The sequence below is a fragment of the Trichechus manatus genome, unplaced genomic scaffold (genome assembly GCF_000243295.1).
Source record: "Trichechus manatus latirostris isolate Lorelei unplaced genomic scaffold, TriManLat1.0 scaffold00061, whole genome shotgun sequence".
Taxonomy (NCBI): domain Eukaryota; kingdom Metazoa; phylum Chordata; class Mammalia; order Sirenia; family Trichechidae; genus Trichechus; species Trichechus manatus.
In genome coordinates this window covers 6,417,073-6,439,396 of record NW_004443997.1, presented here as the reverse complement: position 1 = coordinate 6,439,396, position 22,324 = coordinate 6,417,073, and the positions used below count along the sequence as shown (strand labels likewise).

Sequence of the window (22,324 nt, the reverse complement as noted above, 5' to 3'; positions counted from 1 at the left end):
GATAGTTAGTACATTGGCAAGGCCCTTACAATAACTACTTCATTATGTCCAAAAGAAATCTAAGAGCTTGATTTGATGCACTGTTGATAACCCAGTCCCAGATAGCTGACTTCACTCTAATTTCATAGAAATCTGGCACAGCTTTATAGCAAACATAAGCCACCACAGCACAAACTGACAGATGCATGCAGGTTTGGGAGGCCACAATTAAGAATGTGAGTCCCTCTCCAAGGGCAATGGGGAGTCAAGGAAGGCCTTTCTGCTGAGTCCACTCAGTGCTCCCATTCCATCCACCCACACAAGTAATTTTTCCCTCTGTTCTCATGTTCTGCTTCCTACTAAGGTGTTGCTAAGGTGTCACTCTGTTACCTGTCCCAGGTAACAGAAATGTACCTTCTGGGTCTTCCTAACCAAAAATGGGATTCAGTGGTGGAACTCTTTATTTTTATGGAGGTCTTTTTTCCTTAACACTGGGCACAATCATGAGGGGAAGCAATCAGGCAAGGGAAATGTGGAACACATGAAAGTATATTTGCTAGTTCATTTATTTTCATCTTCATCAATAGGCATACATCATAATAATGATATCAATGGTAACTGGCTAATGCTCATTGATAGTGCTTTCCAGGCACTGCTCCAAGTACTTTATATCTATTAACCCATAATGACCAGGAAGATAAAATAAAAATAACTGGCAATATCTTCCATTGCTCTTATTTGGTTTGGGGGCTAAGATAAATTCTGCACATTTGGTTGGCAGGCAAGAAAAAAGAAAATGAATGAATTTTTGTCAGAAAGATGAGTAGCACAGCTACCTATTTCTTCTATCAGTGGCCAGATTTCTACAGAATTAGAGTCAAGTCAGCTATCTGGGGCTAGGTTATCAACAGTGCATCAAATCAAGCTCTTAGATTTCTTTTGGACATAATGAAGTAGTTATTATAAGGACCTTGCAATGTACTAACTATCTTTGCTTAGGTTTGTAGCCCTTTTAGCAAATTGAAAGCAGAAAACTTATTTGCCTCCCTCTTTCCAAGTTTCAAGCCTTAGTGGCACAGTGGTTAAAGCAATTGACTGCTATCCGAAAGGTCAGCGGTTCGAAACCACCAGTGGCTCTGTGGGAGAAAGATGTGGCAGTCAGCTTCCACAGAGATTTACGGCCTCAGAAACCCTATGGGGTCGCTATGAGCCAGAATCCACTCGACAGCATCAGGTTTGGTTGGCTGGGTTTCAAGTTTCAGTTTTCTCGTCAGTAAAATGGGAGATAAAATTACTTCTACTCCCATATGGGTTATTATGAGGAATCAATTATATGATGTACATAAAGTGCTTAACCCAGGACCTGGCACAGAACAGGCACTCAATAAATATTAATGGCTGTTTCAATATGATGATAATTTACTATTGTTACTGATACAGCTCCTGGCTACCCCTCTAGCCTCATGTCATCTCCATCTCAATCCTCTCTTTTGCTACTACATTTCAGTCACACTGGCTTTCCTTGGGTCCCTCCAACAAATAAGTTCTCCCACCTCAGGGCCTTTGCACTTGCTGCTTTCTCTACCATGTGTGCTCCCCCTGATGTTTGCAGGCCTGGATTTTTTTTCCTCAGGTCTTCAGGTCTTCATCTAGCTGCCCCTCCTTGGAGAGAGAGCACTCTCCCTCCACCTCACTTTTCTTCAACCCTTTATCCTGTTTCTTGGCTTAATAATATTCTGTAATCATCTTCTTTATTTGCATGTTTACTTGTTTTCTGTCTCCACCAGAATATAAGCTCCAACAGGGCAAGCAGCAGTGCCTGGCACATAGTCCGTGCTTAATAAATAGTTTTTAAATGAATGAATGAATGAATTATTGTACTTCGTGATATTCTTATATAATTACTTATACATTTATATTATGTTAGTATAATGGAATGTAGTATTATACTATACTATAAGGCAGTGGTTCTCAACTCTGGCCACCCCTCAGAATGACCTGGAAAGCTTTAAAAAAAAATACTGATGTTGGGGACCCACTGCTAGAGATTCTGATTCAATTGGTACGGGGCAGGGCTTGGGCACAGGAACTTTTTAAAGTCTCTCCTAGGTAATTCTAATGTCTGGGTGGTGCTAACAGTTTGTACTCAGCTACTAATCAAAAGGTTGGCATTTCAAATCTACCCAGTGGTGCCACAGAAGAAAGGCCTGGCAATCCAGTGCCACAGTTCCAAAAAAACTAAACCTCTTGCTGTAGAATCGACTCCAACTCATAGTGACCCTATAGGGCAGAGGAGAACTGCCCCACAGGGTTTCCAAGGAGTGGCTGGTGGATTCGAACTGCTGACCTTTTGGTTAGCAGCCAAGCTCTTAACTACTGCGCCACCAGGGCTCCAATGCCATAGATTATAGCTATTGAAAACCCTATGGAACATAGCACTGCTCTGAAGCATGTGGGGTCACCATGAGTTGGAATCGACTCAGCGGGAAAGGGTGTAGCCAGAGTTAGGAACCACCAACATAGCAGAATGTAAAAAGGTGTAACTTTGGAGAGCTTCATTAGGCATGCACTTGGTAGCAACCCATCGGTGATGCTGTCACAACCAATATTAATGTGGAATGCAGCAAGAGTTCTGTTTTACAGACCAGAGGGAAAGAACACAGTCCTCTCCATTCAGGACTGTTTGGTGGAGAGTGTCACAAAATTCCTAGAACTCCAGTTACCGAAAGGCATGGGGTTATTTAGGGTCTCTCTTTCTTTGAAGTGTGGATTCCAGGAGTTGCCTGTACCTTCTGGTGGTAGCCAGGAGCCCTCACTGCCTGGCCTCACTACACAGCCTGCTGTTCTCTGCTTCTTGAGGTTCAGCATAGAAACAACCACCCTCATCTGGTTCCTGGCCAACTTACCTTCCATGCATACTTGAGTATCATGTGTCCACCCAAGGAAAGGGTATATAAATAAGCTGGAAATAACTAGATGTGGTTGACAGTGACATCCTTAGTAATTACTACAAGAGAGGGACTTGCACATTTCTGCCGGAAGTGTGACCTTCGCTGGCTCGAGGCAGCTGACCAAGCCCTGGCTGCTCTTACTAGCTTTTGTAACAACTATTACATTTTGCCAACACGAGTCCAGGTCCAGAGAAGAGGGGAAAGGCACTGCTAGAGACTCCTGAGTGCCTTATAAAATGTATGATAAGAGCCTATTTGTTCTACATTTCTTATAAAGGTTCATTTGCACCACAGTGGAAAAAAAACGGAAAGGAACAATTGTTAATCGCAGAGTCATTTCTGACTCATGGCAACCCCACGTGTGCAGAGTAGAACTGCTCCATAGGGTTTTCGAGGCTGTGACCTTTAGGGTGGGTTCAAATCTCCAGTCTTTCAATTAGCAGTCGAGTGCTTAACCATCTGCGCCACCAAGGGACTTCTGAAAAGGAACATGCTTCTTAACATACTTTGCAGGATGAACAAGGACAGCAGCAGGCCACTTAGCACCTTAAAATAAGAGTGGTTAGTTTATGAAACTGTGAGATCTACAGCTTGGAAAAGAACTCTGGGCAATATCCAAACACTACAAATATAAGTTTAAAGACAATTGACATGGAGAAAATATTTGCAAATCATACGTCTGATAAGGGTTTAATATCTAGAATACATAAAGAATTCTTACAATTCAACAACAAAAAGACGGCCCAATTAAAAACTGGGCAAAAGATGTGAACAGACATTTCTCCAAAGAAGATATACAAACGGCCAATAAGCACATGAAAAGGTGTTCAACTTCTTTGATCATTAACGAAATAGTCATCAAAATCACCATGAGATATGACTTCACACCCACTCCAAACCAAAAAAACTAAACTAGTTGCCATAGAGTCAACTTCGACTCATGACAACCTGAAGTGTGTCAGAGTAGAACTGTGCTACACAGGGTTTCGATGGCTGATTTTTCAGAAGCAGACTGCCAGGCCTTTCTTCCAAGGCACCTCCGGGTGGTCTCAAGCCTCCAACCTTTCAGATACCAGCTGACTGCACTAACCTTTGCACCACCCAGGGACTCCTTATACCTACTAGGAAGGTTGTAATAAAAAATTAAAATAATTAAAAAACACACACACACACACAAAACTTGTGGCAAGGATGTGGAGGAATAGGAACCCCTGTACATTGCTGGTGGGAATGTAACATGGTATAGCTGCTGTGGAAAAGTCTGGCGGTTCCTCAAAAAGTTAAACATAGAATTACCATATGACCCAACAATTTTGCTCCTAAGTAAATACCCAAGAGAAATGAAAACATATGTCCATATAGAAACTGGTGCATGAATGTTTATAGCAGCATTATTCATAACAGCCCAAAGGTGGAAACAACCCAAGTGTCCATCAACTGGTGACTGGATAAACAAAATGTGGTACGTTAATTAGCCATAAAAATGAATGAAGTACTACTGCATGCTGTAACTTGGATGAACCTCAAAAACATTATGCTAGTCAAAGAAGCCAGATACAAAAGGTCAGCACATGTTATATAAATCCTTTTATATGAAACATCCAGAATAGGTAGATCCATAGAGAGAGAAAGCAGATGGTGGTTGCCAGAGGATGGAGGGAGGGGGAAATGGAGAGTAATTTCTTAATGTTGTTGTTAGCTTCCATCGAGTTGACTCCTGACTCACGACAACTCCACGCACAACGGACTAGGAAAAAAGGCCAGATGATCTGCTTTTGAAAATCAGCCAGTGAAAACCCTATGAATCACAACGGTCCGATCCACAACCAGTCATGTTCAGCATTTCCTTCAGCTGTGCATGGGGTCACCATGAGTCAGGGATCACTTGACAGCTAACAACAACAGCAGTGGTAGATGCTAAGCACCTACTTCATAGGGTTGTTGGGAGGACTAATGAGATAATCCTTGAAAAGTATTCAATGCAGTGCCTTGCACATAATAAATGCAAAATAAATGTTATCTATTATTATAACGATTCCACCATCTGTCAGTTTGTTGTACTGTGGTGGCTTGCAAGTTGCTATGATGCTAGGAAGCTATACCATCAGTATTTCAAATACCAGCAGGGTCACTCATGGTGGACAGGTTTCGGTGGCGCTTCCAGACTAAAACAGACTAGGAAGAAAGGCCCAGTGATCCAGTTCCAAAAATTAGTCAATGAAAATTTTATGGATTACAAAAGAATAGTGTCTGATACAGCGCTGGAAAATGAACCCCCTAGGTTGGAAGTAGCCGTTGTGGCACAGTGGTTACGCTCTTAACTACTAACCAAAAGGTCAGTGGTTCGAACCAGCCATTCCACAGGAAAAAGATGTGACAGTAAGTTTCTGTAAAGATTTACAACCTTGGAAACCCCATGAGTCAGTTCTACTCTGTGCTACAGGGTTGCTATGAGTTGGAATTGACTTGACGGCAATGGGTTTTCGTTTTTGCTTTTGTGTGTGTGTGTGTGTGTGTGCATTAGGTGAAGAGTTACAGAACAAATCAAATTCCCATTCGATAGTTTGTACATAAAGTGTTTCATGGACTTGGTTTCATTCTGGGCAGTGTGTCAGCATTCTCCCCATTTCCACCCTGGGTTCCCCATTTCCTTTTGTCCTGATTTTCTATCCCTTCCTGCCTTCTCATCTTTGCTTTTGGGCAAATATTGCCCTTTTAATCTTGTATAATTGATTTTTTTAAGCAGCACGTTCCTCTCAGGCGTTATTGTTTATTTTATGGGCTTGTCTACTGTTTGGCTGGAAGGTGGTCTCCGGGAATGGCTTCAGTTCCAGGTCAGAAGGGTGTCTTAGCGCAACAGTCTCGGGGTACAACGGGTTTTTTGGCTTAGGTTGGATGATACTCAAAATACAGAGTAACTGCAGTAATGAATTTGAGCATACCAATGACCGTGAAGATAGCACAGGACCAGGTAACATTTTGTTCTGTTATACATAAAGTTGCCGTGAGTCGGAGCCTACTCGACAGCAACTAACAACAACAACATTATCGTTATTAGTTTGTCAAAGGCCAGAGCATTGAGAAAAGAAAAGAAAAAAATTTACTTAAAAAGAGATGCAAGGGAGTCCGACTTCAGAAGACCGGCTAATGAAATAAAAAGCCCAAGTGTGTAATGGAAACAAGTGCAAAATTACCAAAGTTACCAAGTTTCACATTAGTTGTTTGTGGTGAAAAACCAGTATCTATCTTATAAAATTACAACATCCACATAGGAATTGCCCTGTGTTCAGGCATCAGCATTACAAAACGCAGGGATGAAGTTGTCTTGGCCAAGATTTATGGAAGTGCTCACGATTTTAATATTTGAGGGATCAGGACTAGACAGACTGATCCTGTTATTCTTGGTTTATCTTGGGGTGCAAATTGCTGTTTCTTTTTCCTGGTTATGATATGTGATACGCTTAGTCAAAATGGAAGCAGGCAAATGTGTCAGTTTTCCTTCTGTATGATTTGTGGAGGAAAATAATCTAGCAGCAAATGCCCCAAGCTGCTTACAGTGGTTCTCTCTGGGACTCAGGACCGCAGGGAAGAGATTACTATTTACTGTATATGGTTCCTGTAGCGTTTGAATGTTTTGCATGTTCATAAGTTAAACTCAGAGTTTTTAAAAGAATATGATCACATAAATTTTAAATATCTAAGTTATCCCATTTCTTTCTAGTTCTTCCACAACAGTCAGGATAGTTTGCTTTTTACACTCTTCAGAAAAACATTTATAAACCATGCCATTTTCTCTAAAACCCATTTCTGCCACTTCAGCTTGTCATAGCCACCAGGAGATCCTAAGTGTGGAATTCCAATTGGGAGAGGAAAAAAATGACAGCCAATGGATTTTTTTGCAGGGAGGGATTCCACCCCACTTCACTGTTAGATCTTCACCCTTAAGGTTTAGAACCCCAGCCAGTGAAGTCTTTCAGAGTGAAGTCTGAGAGTTCTAAAGTCTCTGGTCTCAACCCTCCATGTCCTTGCATTTACTCATTGCAAACACTCTCTCCAAGAACTGAGAAGGAAGCTGATTGAGAATGAAGACTCATAGGGAGAGAGTCACACCTGATACTTAGGGAGGCTTTTCATTTGTTTTGCAAGCCAACAGTTGCACCCCATCTCTGGGTTGCTCAATTGCTCTATTAAGAGCCCCAGAGAGATGATGGTTTGCAAGGAGAAGGGTCCCATATATTCTGCCAGACTGGCAGTAACTAGTGAAGGTTGGTCAGCATTCATTCACCCGTGGCTTGCATCCAAATCCCCTTCAGCTGGGTCGACTAACCTGTAATGGCTCTACTGACCTTTAATAACGCAACCAGGTGGCCCAGGAACCCCCCTCTCACCTGCACTCAAGGGACAGACAACAGATGTACCCTTCAACATGACATAAATGGCTGTTCTCCCCACTTTTTCAGTCACTGCTGCTGAGGACCTGAAACTTTTAAAAAAACAAAACAAAAGCAAAAAAACAGCCAGGAGTTGACAGTGTTTGGGAAGGAGGGTGCTCATCATTTTTCCTCTGGATACAGCAACGCAAGGGCATCGCCATTATTAGTCTCAGAACTTCATTTTCCAAGGGAGCACAATAGAATAATCATCATCAGTTCCGGAGGATCTGATTCTAAACTGGATTATGAGCTTAAAACTTGGGGTTCTAAGATTCTATGCAGTGACTTTGACTGGGAAGCCTCTAAAACGAAGATTCTCAAATCTGAGTCCCCAAAGATTCTGCTCCAGCAAGGAGAAGAGCTTGATCATCTATAATTCTAATAAGTAGCCAAGATGATTCTATCGCACACCAAGAATTTCAACTTAAAAAGAAAAACAGGTACAGGTAGTGGCACAGTAAAAACTAACATTTATTGAGCATATCGTATGTGCTAGGTAATGCTGACCACATCCCATGCATTAACTCACTAGATCCTCCCATGTGAAACAGGTGCCATTAGTACTAACCAATTTACAGATGAGCACACTGAGGCTTAGAAAGCTTGATAACTTGCCCCAGCTCTGACAGCTAGTAAGAGGTAGAATTTGAACTCAGGCTTCTCTGAGTGTAGAGTCCATGCTCTGTTGCTTACTTCCTTGGGATGACATTTAATGTGGTGAGCACCTTGACCTTTTAGGAGATTACAGATAGCTGCCGGGCCAGAGACTTTCAGTCCTGGGAAGCCTTTAATAAGTACTAGTGCCTGGTCCCCACACCAAATAAATCAGAATCTCTCCTGGAGGGGGTCCAGTTATCTGGTTTGTTTTTGTTTTAATTACCCAGGTGGTTGCAATGTGCAGCCAGGGTTGAGAACTCCAGAATTTGGGACTCAGAATTCTGGAACTCAGCCTGCTAGTAGTCCTTGATGTCAACTGCAGGTTCCAGCTCTGCCATTCACACAAGGGGCCTGAAAGCAAGTCCTCTTCACTGCTGAGTCTCCCAGCCTGTTGCTGACTAAGGTGGCCTGTATACAAGAATTCATGAAAGGTTCCGGAAGCAGAAAGCCCTGTGGTATACTGGATGTTTCTCTGGCTTGTAATTGTCTGCATATGCCTAAGCCCCCTTACTAGTGCAGGAAGAAGAGTATTACCAAAGTGCTGTGATTTGAGAATCAAGGTTCCCACTGAGATCATAGTTCATGGTGCTAAGCGAGTCCCTCTGCACATAACCTGTGAATACATATTTCCAGTCTTCTTTGGGCTGGAGCACAACTTTTGGGCGTTTCCTAGCAGTGGGAGGATAAAGTGGGCTTATTATCCGGGGAAAGGACAGCACTGGCTTTCAATTCAACAAGCATTCTCTGAGCACCTCCTCTTTGCCTGGTGCTGGGCTAGGTCCTGGGAGACTCCACTATGTCTCATGGAACTCACATTTTATAGGGAAACAGACATACTTCTTCATCCATTCAGTCCACACGTATCTCTTGAGCTCCTAGAATATGCCAGACACTGTTCAAAGTACTCACAACAGGGACGATATTTAAAATGTTAAACACATTTGGCACAGGCCTGGAATCAGAAAGGATGCTCTGCTGGGCCAAGTGTTAACCTTAAGGTGCTGGCCCATGGAGAAATCTGGAGGATTCTGAGAAGGGACCAGGATGGCCAGGATATTGGGGGAGAGGGAAAAGGCTGGGGTAGCTGCTATTCAGTAGCAATATTTTTTTTTTTGTTATACATAAGGTCACCATGAGTCACAGCTGACTCAAGAGCAACGAACAACAACAAAAGTATTTCAATATTTTAATAACTGGTGGTGCAAACAGTTAAGCACTAGCTGTTAACTGAAAGGTTGGTAGTTCTAACCAGCAGCAGCTCTACAGGAGAAAGACCTGGGGAGCTACTTCTGTAAAGATTACAGCCAAGAAAACCCGATGGGGCAGTTCTACTCTGTCACACAAGGTCGCTATGAGTTGGAATCGACACAATGGCACCAAACAACAAAGTCTGTTAAAGTCCCTGGGTGATGCAAATGGTTAACGTGCTCGACTGCTAACTAAAAGGCTCATGGTTCTAGTCTACCCAGAGGTGCCTCAGAAGGCCTGGCAATATACTTCTGAAAAATCAGCTATTGAAAACACTGTTGCTGTTCTTAAGTGCCATCGAGTTGGTTCCGACTCACAGCGACCCTATGCAAAACAGAACGAAACACTGCCAGGTCCTGCACCATCCTCACAATTGTTGCTATGTATGAGCCCATTATTGTAGCCACTGTGTCAGTCCATCTTGTTGAGGGTCTTCCTTTTTTGCTGACCCTCTACCAAGCATGATGTCCTTCTCCAGGGACTGATCCCTCCTGACAATATGTCCAAAGTATGTGAGACAAAGTCTCGTCATCCTTGCTTCTAATGAGAAAACCCTGTGGAACACAGTTCTACTCTGACACAGACGGGGTCGCCATGAATCAGAACTGATTCGATGGCAACTGATTACTGGTTAAAGTCATTATCAAAGAGTACCAGTTGAATGTCAGCCTTGGCTGGGCATAGAGGTGAAAAAGTCAGCCAAGGTCCTTGACCTCATGGACTTACCTTCTATTGTAGGGATGAGTAAACCTCGGCTGCAAAGGACCAATTTTTTTTTTTTTTTTTTTTTTTTAGGCCTCGCGGGCTATATGGTCATTGTAGTATAAAAGCAACCACAGACAATAGTTACACAAATGAGTGTGGCTGTGTTCCAAACTATTCATAAACTCAGGTCGTAGTTTGCCAGCTCCTGTTCTAGTGGACAAGTCGGAAATACTCATTCATCCTTTCATTCTACAAATATTTATCAGGCATCTTCTACATGACAAGTACTGCACTGGGCATTGGCATACTGTGCTAATAATAATCCCTGCCCACATAGTACTTATTCTCTAGTGGAGAGATAAAATCAATGACTTTAATGTGCTATGGTAAATGCTTAAGGAGACGTTGTGGTTCAGTGGCAGAATTCTCACCTCTCAGGCAGGACACCCAGGTTTGATTCCCAGCCAATGCACCCCATACACAGCCACCATCCATCTGTCAGTGGAGGCTTGTGTGCTGCTACTATGCTGAATAGGTTTCAGGGGAGCTTCCAAACTAAGATGGACTAGGAAGAAAGGCCTGGTGATCTACTTCCAAAAATCAGCCAATGAAAACCCTACAGATAACAATGGTCCTATCCGCAGTCCATCATGGAGATGGCACAGCACTGGGCAATGTTTCATTCCACTGTGCATGGGGTCACCATAAGTCGGGGCTACCTTGAAGGAAGCTAACAACAACAATGGTAAATGCTAAGATAAGAGTAATTAGGAAATAAAGAGGGGGCAGTTAACTCAGCCTGGGAGTTCAGGGAATGCTCCCTGAAGGAAGTGTTAGCCATGCTGCCTGTTCAGAAGCCTGACACTGAGAGGAGCAAAGTCATCAGGGGCCTCACAGAGCCTTTTTATCAGGACAGCCTGAGAAGCACGTGTCTTTCCTTGTGGGTTGTATGTCATCACCAGCTCTGCTCTTGTGCCCCACAGTCTCTACACAGCTACAATGAAGGAGATGTCGAAGGAGCCAGGCGGCTCGGGCAGAATGCCAAGTGGGTGGCCATCGCATCCATAATCATTGGCCTTCTCATCATCAGCATCACTTGTGCAGTTCACTTCACAAAGCAGTAAGTAGGGTCTTCGAATTTCTCCAGGTATAAAATGTCCTTTCTTGAATGACTATGGGAATCCATTAGGATAGGTTAGGTTGTGCTCTATTAACAACCCCAAACAAAAGGGTTTTCATTTTTCCTCAGTGACTGTACATGTGCCATGTAGGTCAGTGGAAGTTTTCTCCTCCACACAGTCACTCTGGGCCCCAGGCTTTGGGAAGCTTCACCATCGTGTAGCTGCTCTATCTAGAACATGGATCAACAAACTTTTTCTGTAGAGATCCAGATGGTAAATATTTTATGCCTTGTGGGTCATACAAGGACCCTGGATGGCACAAGTGGTTTGCAATCAGCTGCTAACCTAAACGCTGGCAGTTTGAATCCACCCAGCAGCTCCATGGAAGAAAGCCCTGGCAAACTGCTTCCCATTTACAATAACTTACAGCCAATTGACAACAGTGACCAAAAAAAAAAGAATAGCAGCTGAGGCTGCTTAAGTCCAACCAAACACCTCATGGGATTTGGTTCCTTGGTTTGGAGGTTTCAGGTTATGGTTTCATGGGACATCCCAGTTAATTGGCCTAATAATGTGTTCAGGGCTTGTTCTACCTCCTAGTTCTTGTGTAGTACCTGGGGTCTTAAAAGCTTGCAAGCAGCCACCCAAGGCTTAACAATTGGTTTCTATTCACCTGGAGCAACAGAGGAAAAAAGAGTCTGGAATAGGAGGAGGACATGGAATGTGTTTTTAACTAGTTTAAAAAAAAAAAAAAGTCTTCCTTGAGCATTATGCTCTTTTAAGAACTATCTATATGGGATCAAATTGACAACAGTAACTCAGAAAATTAGATAGAAACCTTAGGGGGCAGGTTATGTTAATGAGGGAGGAAAAACTGAGAAAAGAAGGCTGAGAATGGTTACCCAACTCGAAGAACGAAGAACGTAATCAGTATCACTAAATTGTACATGTAGAAACTGACAACTTTGTGTATGTTTTCCTGTGTATATTCTCAACAACAAACTAAATAAAATTTGGGGGAAAAAAAAAGATTACAGCCAAGAAAACCCTATGGAGCACAATTCTACTCTGTAACACACGGGGTCACCATGAGTTGGAAACGACTCAACAGCAACAGGTTTGGTTTTGGGTCATACAGTCTCTGTCGCAGCTACTCAACTATGTCATTTCAGCACAAAAGCAGTCATAGACAATATGTAAACAAACGGACATGTCTGTGTTCTAGTAAAACGTTATTTACAAAAACAGGTGGCTGGCCTGAGGGCTGTAGTTTACCAACCTTAGATCTAGAACTTGAGATCTCCTCAAGCTAAGGCAGGCGAAAGGAAGACCAGAGAATCCCACATAGGCTTTTCCCTGCCTCAGTCCAGGAGTGAGAAATGCCACTTTTGCCCACATTTGCTAAAACTGTCACACAGTCTCACCTAAATAGGGTGGCAAACATGGAACAAAAAACAGGATACTCAGAGTTATAACTTGATCTGCCTTACCATCTGACCTGCCAAATGGCTTCATATGTGACTTTGCATTGTTGTTGTTGTTGGGTGCTGTTGAGTCATTTTTGACTCATAGTGACCCCATGTGACAGAGAATTGCCCCATAGGGTTTTCTAGGCTGTAATCTTTGTAGGAGATTGCCAGGCCTGTCTCTATGGAGCCACTAGATGGGCTCCAACTGCCAACCTTTCGATTAGCAGCTGAGTGTTTAACCATGGCACCACCAGGGCGCCTTGATTTTGCATTAAACTAGCTTAAATGTTCTTAGTTTAAGGACGGAAGACTCTCCACATATTTTTAATATTTCCAATGAGCTCTAACCTCATAAACAGATGGATGTTGTTAATGTTTCCTTCTTTGTCTGCTAGAATCAGTGACACCTTCTGAGGTTTGGCAGGGGGCAAGGTGGTGTGATGGACAGCTCAGACCCAGAAATGACAAGCCCAGATCCATCTCTGTCTTGCTCTGTAATTTATGACAAGACAGATAATAACTCTGAGACATCCTTTAGCTATTCTGCAAGAGCAGCACAGTTACTCCTATACCCTTGACCAAAGCACCATGTCCCTCTAGCTGAGAAGGTCAAAGTCTTTGGCTGGATGTTCTCAGTTTCAGGAAGGGCACTCCCACGTGAGGTGAGGAAGGAAGAGCACATCCTTTAACCAGCCAGATCAGCAAACCTAACCTTGGCAGCCAAGAGGGTAGCAGATGTCACACCCAGACCATTAGACAAGCCAGGTCCAGGAGACATCAGCGGCACCTGGATGGAGGAGATGTTGAAACAGGAAGTATCACAGAGGGAGAAACAGGTGGTCTTGTCCAAAGAGAGGAGAAAAGGACACTAAAACATCAAAGAAACCTCAAGGTTTCTTGCTTCTAAGATGACAAATCTGTCGAGTCAGCCTGTGAAGGGGAGGACGATTGGAGAACAGAAGTGAACACACTCAACTTTATTCTTTAAAGAAGTCATAATGTCCTTGTGAGGAGGCCCTGGGTGGCACAAACAGTTAAGCACCTGACTACCAGCCAAAAGGCTGGCAGTTCAAACCCACCCAGAGGCACCTCAGACGACAGGCCTGGAGATCAGTTTCCAAAAGTTCACGGCCTTGAAAACCCTATGGAGGAGTTCTACTCTGCACACAAGGGGTTGCCATGAGTCAAAATCAACTTCACCGCAACTAACAACAACAAATGTGCTTGTGTGTGTTTAAGGTGTGAGGTTGTAGAACGTGCTGGTGGTGCAGGCTTTGGCTCCAGAGGACCTGAGATCGAGCCCCCCCCCCACCACCACCAGCACTTATCACTGTGAGAGTTTCAGCCAGTTGCTTAACCTCCTTCAACCCCAGCATCCTCAGCTGTAAAATGAGGATTATAATAGTACCCATTTCAGAAAGCTACTGTGAATTAATTAGATGATCCACAGAATGTGTAGAGGTTGGTGTCGGTTCCTTAGTCAGTGTTCAGAAACTGCAAACCATTTATTGATAGTACTGTTACTACTGTCATCAACATTACTGGTCGAGGTCCTCAGAATTTAGAAAGAAGCCATTAAAAAGAGTTCAAGGCTTTGTACTCATGAGCCAGATGCAAAGGCTAGCACTCCAAAGGAATGAGGCCAAGTAGTGGCTTGGCTCCTGAGGACTTGTGAAAATGTATACCATCCAGACCAGGGCTTGAGCTGCGTGGGTTGTAATAACAGAAGGCAACACTGACATGTTTTTGTTGCTAGGTGCTGTCGAGTCAATTCTGACTCATAGCGACCCTGTGTACAAAAGAACAAAAAACTGCCCAGTCCTGCACCATCCTCACAACTGGTGCTCTGTTTAAGCCCATTGTTGCAGCCATTGTGTCAATCCACCTCACTGAGGGTCTTCCTCTTTTTTGCTGACCCTCTACTTTACCAAGCATGATGTCCTTCTCCAGGGACTGGTCCTTCCTGATAACATTTCCAAAGAATGTGAAACAAAGTCTCTCTCCATCCTCACTTCTAAGGAGCACTGGGGCTGTACTTCTTCCAAGACAGATTTGTTTGTTCTTCTGGCAGTCCATGGTATATTCAATATTCTTCACCAACACCATAATTCAAAGGCATCAATTATTCTTCGGTATCCTTTATTCATTGTCCAACAATGATACAGGACTTACTGTATGCCAGGCACTGTTCTAGGCTCTTTACATGAATTAACTCATTGAATCCTCACAGCAACCCCACGAGAAAAAAAAACAAACCAAACCCGTTGCTGTTGAGTTGATTCCTACTCATAGCAACCTTACAGAACAGAGTAGAACTGCCTCATAGAGTTTCCAGGGAGCACCTGCTGGATTCGAACTGCCAACCTTTTGGTCAGCAGCCATAGCACTTAACCAGTATGCCATGAGGTAGGTATTATTATTCCCATTTCACAGATGAGGAAACTGAGGCTCAGAAAGGTGAAGTTACTTGCCTGAGGTCTCTCAGCTAGTTAGTGGTAAAGGTGGGGTTTAAGCCTAGGGTAGTCTGGCTCTGGAGGCTGTGCTGTTAATCACGATGCCACACTGCTTCTAAACCAATGTGTCCCTTCTAGCACATCTGGTAACCAAGGCCAATAGATGGCGTTCACCTGTGGCTAACTCCATAAGTTATTTAAGTGAGGTTGACGTGAGATTTTCAATGTAAAGAAAAATGTGATGTGACAGGGTTACAAAGTCAAAGGGCTACAGAGAGCAGGCAGGGAACATACATGAATAAAGCAGCCTGATTGTAGGACAACAGGGAGCAGTGGGAACTGTGGTGAATTGGCAAGTACATTTTAAAGGGGCAGCCACTACTCTGCTCCAGCTAATTGTTATCACTTAGGCTTCCAATTTTCAAAGGAAGTTGGAAAGCTCAGATTTTTTTGTAAAATCTCTTGATTTTTAGATGGTAGCCATCAATTCACATTGTTTAAACATATAGTGAGGACCAAAAAGCAGCAAAAAAAAAAAAAAAAAAAAAAACTCCAAAAAACCCAACAACAAAACTCACATCTTGAGCCTGAGCACTGTCTACTTTGTATCCTCCAGTGGACAATTTGGCTTTCAAAGATGAGTTTGCCCATGAGAACACCATCCAAAAAGTTTTTCAAGGGACCCAGAGGTCTTTACATATAGGGCCTTTCTCCATTCTTAATATAAGTGGTTCTGTGTGGGGAGGGGGTGTTTATGTGGGTATGCTTGTGTTGGGGCTTTTTTAATAATGATAAAAGGTATGAATGGGAGCTACTTCTCTATTCCTTCTTTTTAAGAGGCAGTGTTTCACATAGTTAGAGCTTGGACTTCAGTGCCAGCTCTGCCAAGATTCAAATCCTGGCTCTACCACCCAGACCATCTGGGCAAGTTATTAAGCTCTCTGTGCCTCAGTTTCCTGATATGTAAAATGGGGATAATAATAATTTCCCCATATGTAGGCGCATGTTCCTTTTAGATACCTTTCCCCCACATTATCAATGAAAACAAGTTTTCCACAGTTTTAGAATCCCACAGGGAAACTCAAATTTAAAGGCTTTGTTGTGTGTTCTTTGTTTTGAGAGACAGACAGAGCCAGCAAGAGGGAGAGAGAGAAAGAAGCTAGTCCTTAGAGAATGAAATCAAGTCTATCTTCTGTTTTAAAAAAGGCCAGTTTCTCAGACATCCTTTGAAATAAAATTTCCCAGCCCTAGCTTACTGGAGGAATTGAATGGTGATGTAGAACCACTAAGAGAGAAGTTCCCAAACTTTGGGCTGCATGAGAAGAAATCGGGAGGTTTAAAAGAAGTTTACATCCAAGCCCCAGTCCAACTTGCCAAGTCCTAAGCGGGGCCTAACCCAGCTCCTTACCCTTCCCACTCCCACCTTGGGGGTTCGGATGCAGGTGGTCCACCAAGCATGCTTGGCAAAACCCCGGTACATCTCCTCCCCATAAAGTTCAAAAGGAAGAACATACTAATGGTGGCTGTTAACAGAGTGGTCAGTTTTCATTTACATCAGCAAACTCATCACCCTGACTTGTTATATCCCACTCAATGCAAGCGAGCGGAGTAATGTTACTGTAAGAGCAGGAGTACCCGCAGGGAGGCTCTTCTGTTACTATCTGAAAAGCAGCTAGGACGTCCCCTGCAGGGCTGGAAAAATCTGGCTTTAAAGGAGGCCAAGACAGAAGGTGAGACAAAAGGCCCTGAATATGTGAGTTTTCTCAGTTTCAATCATTCGAAAATAACGTCGGAATTAAACGGTTGCCTTTTAAAATTTGTGATGTTCCTGCCTTCTTAAAAATTATTCTTTATCCTTATCAAGACCATAACCAACCTCTTCTGCCCTGATGGTCAAAATCCCAAGAATTCTTGGAATAGTCTTGGTTCATGATAGGCTTATACCTAAGTTCATAAAAATGTCTCATCATATCCTGATTTTACAAGATATATATACAAGCCACATGGTGGATGGAGCAAAGAAAGATGAGGTTTCATGACATCAAATATTCAACAGTTTTGGATACAATGCTGTGTTGACCAAGGAGACATGTTCTGGTCCAAGAAAAACCAGAAACTTATAGTCTCTCAAAGTCAGAAAATTTCCTGCCCTCAAGTTGGGAGGGAAGGTGGAGAAATGAATCACACAAATATTTAAATATTGTAGCAATCTATTTGTCAGTTCTAATAATTCAAGTCCCTGCAGGCTTTTACTTTCTGCTGGTGCCTTGAGGATTCAAGCAAGGTTAAGTTATTTTAGTCATGTTTCTCAAAGCCTGGGTCTCAGAACCGCTTGCAACAGAATCATCTGGGATGTTTGTAAAAACACAGATTCCTGAGCCTCACTCAAGACTAACTCACAATCACTGAGAGTAGGACCCTGAAATGTGCATTTTTGCAAATCCCTCCCCCCGCAAAAATAATTCTTAAGTGGAGACTCCCTGTGTGGTGCAAACAGTTAACACACTCGACTCCTAACTAAAAGGTTGGAAGTTTGAGTCCACCCAGAGGCACTTCAGAAGAAAAGCCTAACGATCCACTTCTGAAAAATCAGCCACTGAGAACTGGAGCATGGTTCTACTCTGACACGAGGGGGATCGCCATGAGTCTGAACTGACTCAATGGCAACTGATGGGTTGTTTAAGATACCTGGTAGAAGCTTCACCTATGGCTGCTTTCCTCTACTCCCTGAAAATTTTACACACCTCCCAAGTTTCCTTACCCTTGTGGTCAGGCTCATGGTCACGAACCTGATGCTCCATGAAACTCAGTGGAACTTTTGTAGCAGGAAAACTAATTGACAGGGCAAAGCTTGGGTGTGAGGGAGGCAAGCATTCTCTACCAAAAATATGATAAATGACACTCTCAGGTGACACCAGATGGACCGTGAAGCTTCACTTTACTTGGGAGTTACGTTCTAATGTTAGGGCATAAGGCGAACATTGAGTATTATCAGAATTAATCTTGGAAGAATCCTTAAAAGGGCGCCATATTAGAGACTCACACCATAACTTGATCAGCCCAACACAGCCAGTGTTCCTTCAGCATTGGAAGCGAGTACTGTTCCTTGGGTTGCGCACCATCTGAAGCAGTTTCTGTGTTTAGGGCTCCTGGCGTATGTTGAAACACTGGAACCTCACTCTAGGTTCACACAGAGCCTAGTCACATCCCCATCCAATGTTCATGGGCACTGAGTAGAACCACTGCCCGACTCTCCAGCTCTATTTAAATAGTTGCTCTTTTCTTTTTGAGGAACATGAATAATTGATTTGTCTTAAGTTAAACACACATACAATGTGAACCCACTGAACTTACACCTGAGTGGCTTTGTGAATATCTAAACAACCAGGCATACATACCAGGTTTTGAAAATGCTTGTTCGCCATTCTTGACAGTAAGAGCCTTCATATTCCAAAGTTTCCTTAAAGGAAGGATTTGACATCTAAAGAGGGTTAAAGGTTGACAACTGTCTCCCATTAACAGGCATAGAGTTAGCAGAAATTAACTCACTCTGTACTGGCAAAGCTTGTCTCCTGAAAACAAGCAGAAACGGTCCTTTCCTGGCCTCAAAATATCCTTCCATTGTATTAGGATTGGCATATATATCAAGGTGGGAGATAAGCAACAAGTTGCCTTTTTGCAAAAATAAAAATAAAAAAAAGGAAATCTGTCCTCTTCCCTGTATTATTGGCTGGGGTAAGGCTCCCTGGGATTGTTTTGTAAAGATGTGTCTTCAGAGTTTTAGTGACTCCATGATGAAAAATGGGGATATATTACCCATTTCTAGAAAGTAAGAAGAGTTCTTCTTTGTTGGGTCACGTAGCTGAATAAAGATAATTCAGACCTAAGTCACCAGCCAGCAGTGGAAAGATTTTTCCTTTAAAAAGGATACAAGCTTGTGGGAAACTGATTTAAAAAAAAAAAAAAATCAGAATAACACGTGAAAAAATGTTCAACCTCACTGGTAACCAGGGAAACACAAACTAAAGCAACAAGGAAATATTTTCTTTGTTACCAGATTAAAATAATTACAAGATGGGTAATATCAAGCAAGGTTGGCAAGAGTATGAAGAATGGGATGTTACATTGTTGATGGAAGAGTAAATTGAAAAGTCTTTTGGGAAGTCAATCTGGAAGTATTTATTAAGCCTTAAAATCCATGTAGAAAAAAAAAAGGAAAGAATAAAAATCCATGTAGGAGCCCTGGTGGCACAATGGTTAAGCACTCAGCTGCTACCTGAAAGGTCGGCAGTTCGAACCCACCAGCGGCTCCACAGGTGAAAAGACCTGGCGATCTGCTCCTGTAAAAATTATAGCCTAGGACACCCAGTGGGGTACCCTGTCCTATAGGGTTGCTATGAGTCAGAATCAACTCGAGGCAGACAACAAAAAAACCCATGTATCCACCCACCTAGCAATTCAACTTCTTAGCATCCACCCTGGATACAGGTGCACAAAAAGGCATGTAAAACAGTTCTCCTGCCCTAGCTGCATATTTGAATCACCTGGGGAGCTTAAAAACGACAACAACAACGCTCAGGGCCTGCCGTGGACCAATTAAATTAGAATCTCCAGCAACAGAGCCGGGCGTTGGTATGATTTAGAGCTCTTCAGAGGATTCTAATGTGCAACCAGGGTGGTGAACCTCGGATGTGGAATGATATCCATTGCACCTGTTTGAAATAGGGGAACTCAAAAACTAAATGTCCATCAGTAGGAGAACAGTTAAATAAGTCCAAAAAACCACATCAAACCTGATGCCGTCGAATCCATTCCAACTCACAGCAACTTTATAGGACAGGGTAGAACTGCCCTATAGGGTTTCCAAGGAGCGGCTGGTGGATTTGAACTGCCGACCTTTTGATTAGCAGCTGACCTCTCAACCACTGCACCACCAGGGCTCTGTTAAGTAAGTACTAGTAGTTTATCCGTAGGATAGATACTACACTGCAGTTTAAACATGGAAATGCCTTCCTGACTATGGCTTTAGAAGGCCCTGCATGACGTGGTTGCTGTGTCTCCTTCCTCATCTCCCAGCACTCACCTCCACACTCATTCCAGGCTCTCTGAGCAACACAAGAATGCTCCTGCCTCAGGGCCTTTGCACTTGCTGTTAACCTCTGCCTAGAACTCTATTCCTGATGTTGACATGGCTTACTCCCATCTCTCCTTCAGGTGCTTACTCATGTAACACCTTAGCAGAGAAACTATCCCTAACCAACTTCTCTCAAATAGCACTCACAGCCCCACTCTCCCTCTTTCCATCCCCTTACCCAGCTTTACTTTTCTTCTTAGCACTTAGCAGTCCCTGACAAATCATATATGTTTATGGTCTGTTTCCTCCTACAAAAAAACAAACTCGTTGCCGTCGAGTTGATTCCAACTCATAGCAACCCTATAGGACAGAGGAGAACTGCCCCATAGGGTTTCCAAAGAGCGGCTGGTGGATTCAAACTGTGAGCTTTTGGTTAGCAGCCAAGCTCTTAACCACTATACCACAGTTTCCTCCTACTGTGCAGAAAAACTCCAGGAACACTTTCATTTCTTTCACTGCTCACAATAGTGGAATGTAGTACTTAATGTGTCTACTTGGAAGCTAGACTACTGGAGCTTAAATCTAGGTTCTACCTCTAATTGGAGTCCCTGGGTGGTGCAAACGGTTAATGTTCTTGGCTGCTTACTGAAAGGTTGGCAGTTCGAGTCCACCGAAAGGTGCCTCATAAAAAAGGCCTGGCAATCTGCTTCCATTAAATCAGTCTTTGAAAGCCCTATAGAGCTTAGTTCTACTCTGACACACGTGGAGTCACCACGACTCGGCATCTTGGCTACTGGTTTTACCTCTCCACAGCTGTGCCCTTGGTCAAGTCTTTTAACCAACCTGTGCCTCAGTTTTCTCATCTATAAAATGGGGATAATAACAGTATCTACCTCATAGAGTTGTTGTGAGGATTAAATTTGAGTAAATATATGTAAAACACGGTGCCTAGCACATTGTACCTACTATGTAACTGTTGGGTATTATTATTACCTACACCTGCAGCAATGCCCAGCACATAAACATTTGTTGAATAAGTTTAAAAAATTGCAGAATATATACAGCATGGTCCCGTGTATATTAAATCCCCACCCCAACACACACAAGGTTATATAATTTGTATGTGCATATTTATATATGGAAATGTAAACAAAAATTGGAAAAATAAAATAAATTTTTCAAAATGGAATCAGTGCTTTGAGGCAGCAGCATGTAGTCCTGCTGGTCCGTGTTCAGTACTCGTTAATCAGAGTAAAAACCAACCAACCAACCAACCAACCCCGTTGCCGTCGAGGTGGTTCCGACTCACGGCGACCCCATGCGTACTCACCATTAGATAAGGAAGCAGTCTCGCACCGTGGAGCCTCAGTCACGCTGTCTTTCTCACTCTGTCTGCACCACACAGGATGTGAGGAGCCAGCCATCGGCCGGGAGCGTGGAGGATGTACCTCACCCGCACACACCCCAAGAGTTTGAGGAACGGACCCTCGACTTCAGACTGGGAAGTCTTTTCCTCCAGGACTCTCCAAAGGCAGGTCCCTGGCAACTGAACTGAAAGTCCAAAATTTAGTAAAACCAAGCAGCACAGCCACATCAGCCAAAGTCATTGATTTGTAAACAAGAAAGTATCTCGTCTCAGTGTCTCAGTTTCTCGAAGGCCACGGCGTCCACGCCTCTTCTCCAGGGCGGCGCCTCAGGGAGTCGGCGCTTTTAGATGAGGGGCAGACTTCCGGCTCGGGGGGGAAGGAGGTTCCTGGGACAAGCTGTGGGCTCAGGTGTTGACGATGTTGAGCACAAGCAATTGTTGCATGTTTACAGTTGTCTAAAATAGTTGGGTTCGTGGATTTTTTTTTTTATTTTCATATGCTGTAGCTTCACTCCAATCTTCAGGAACTCCTCCTCCTGTCAACACCCCAGAGTTCACCCATGGGTCATCAGATGAACCCATGACCTTTTGTGTTGGTCCTCACTTTTCCTAATAGCACCTTGCTTGTATTCTGCACTGGTCAACTTGAGCACAACCTCACGCTTCACACAAACAGACTCTAAGAATATATTTCGTGGTCAATTCTAGGCATATGTGCACCATCCCCATCCCATTTTGGGGAATAAACTGGCTGTTTATGGAATGTGCTTTTTCCAACTTCTTTTTTTTGCAAATTTCAAGAAAGATCTTTGGTTTTTCTGGATGCCACCTGGAAGTGCTACCCATTGTATTTCTTTTCTGTCAAATG

At 43.2% G+C, this 22,324-nt stretch overlaps 1 protein-coding gene across 1 annotated transcript in view; it reads left to right on the top strand.

The window, feature by feature from the left end:
• The window catches only part of TMEM233 (transmembrane protein 233), a 42,983-nt gene extending 21,012 nt beyond the window's left edge, over positions 1-21,971 (top strand). Inside the window, exons 2-3 of the mRNA XM_023733753.1 lie at positions 10,957-11,093; positions 21,496-21,971. Coding sequence (XP_023589521.1) covers positions 10,957-11,093; positions 21,496-21,502 — 144 coding nt within the window. The 3' untranslated portion in view covers positions 21,503-21,971. The remainder of the gene's footprint in view (positions 1-10,956; positions 11,094-21,495) is intronic.
• Positions 21,972-22,324: the final 353 nt, after the last annotated feature.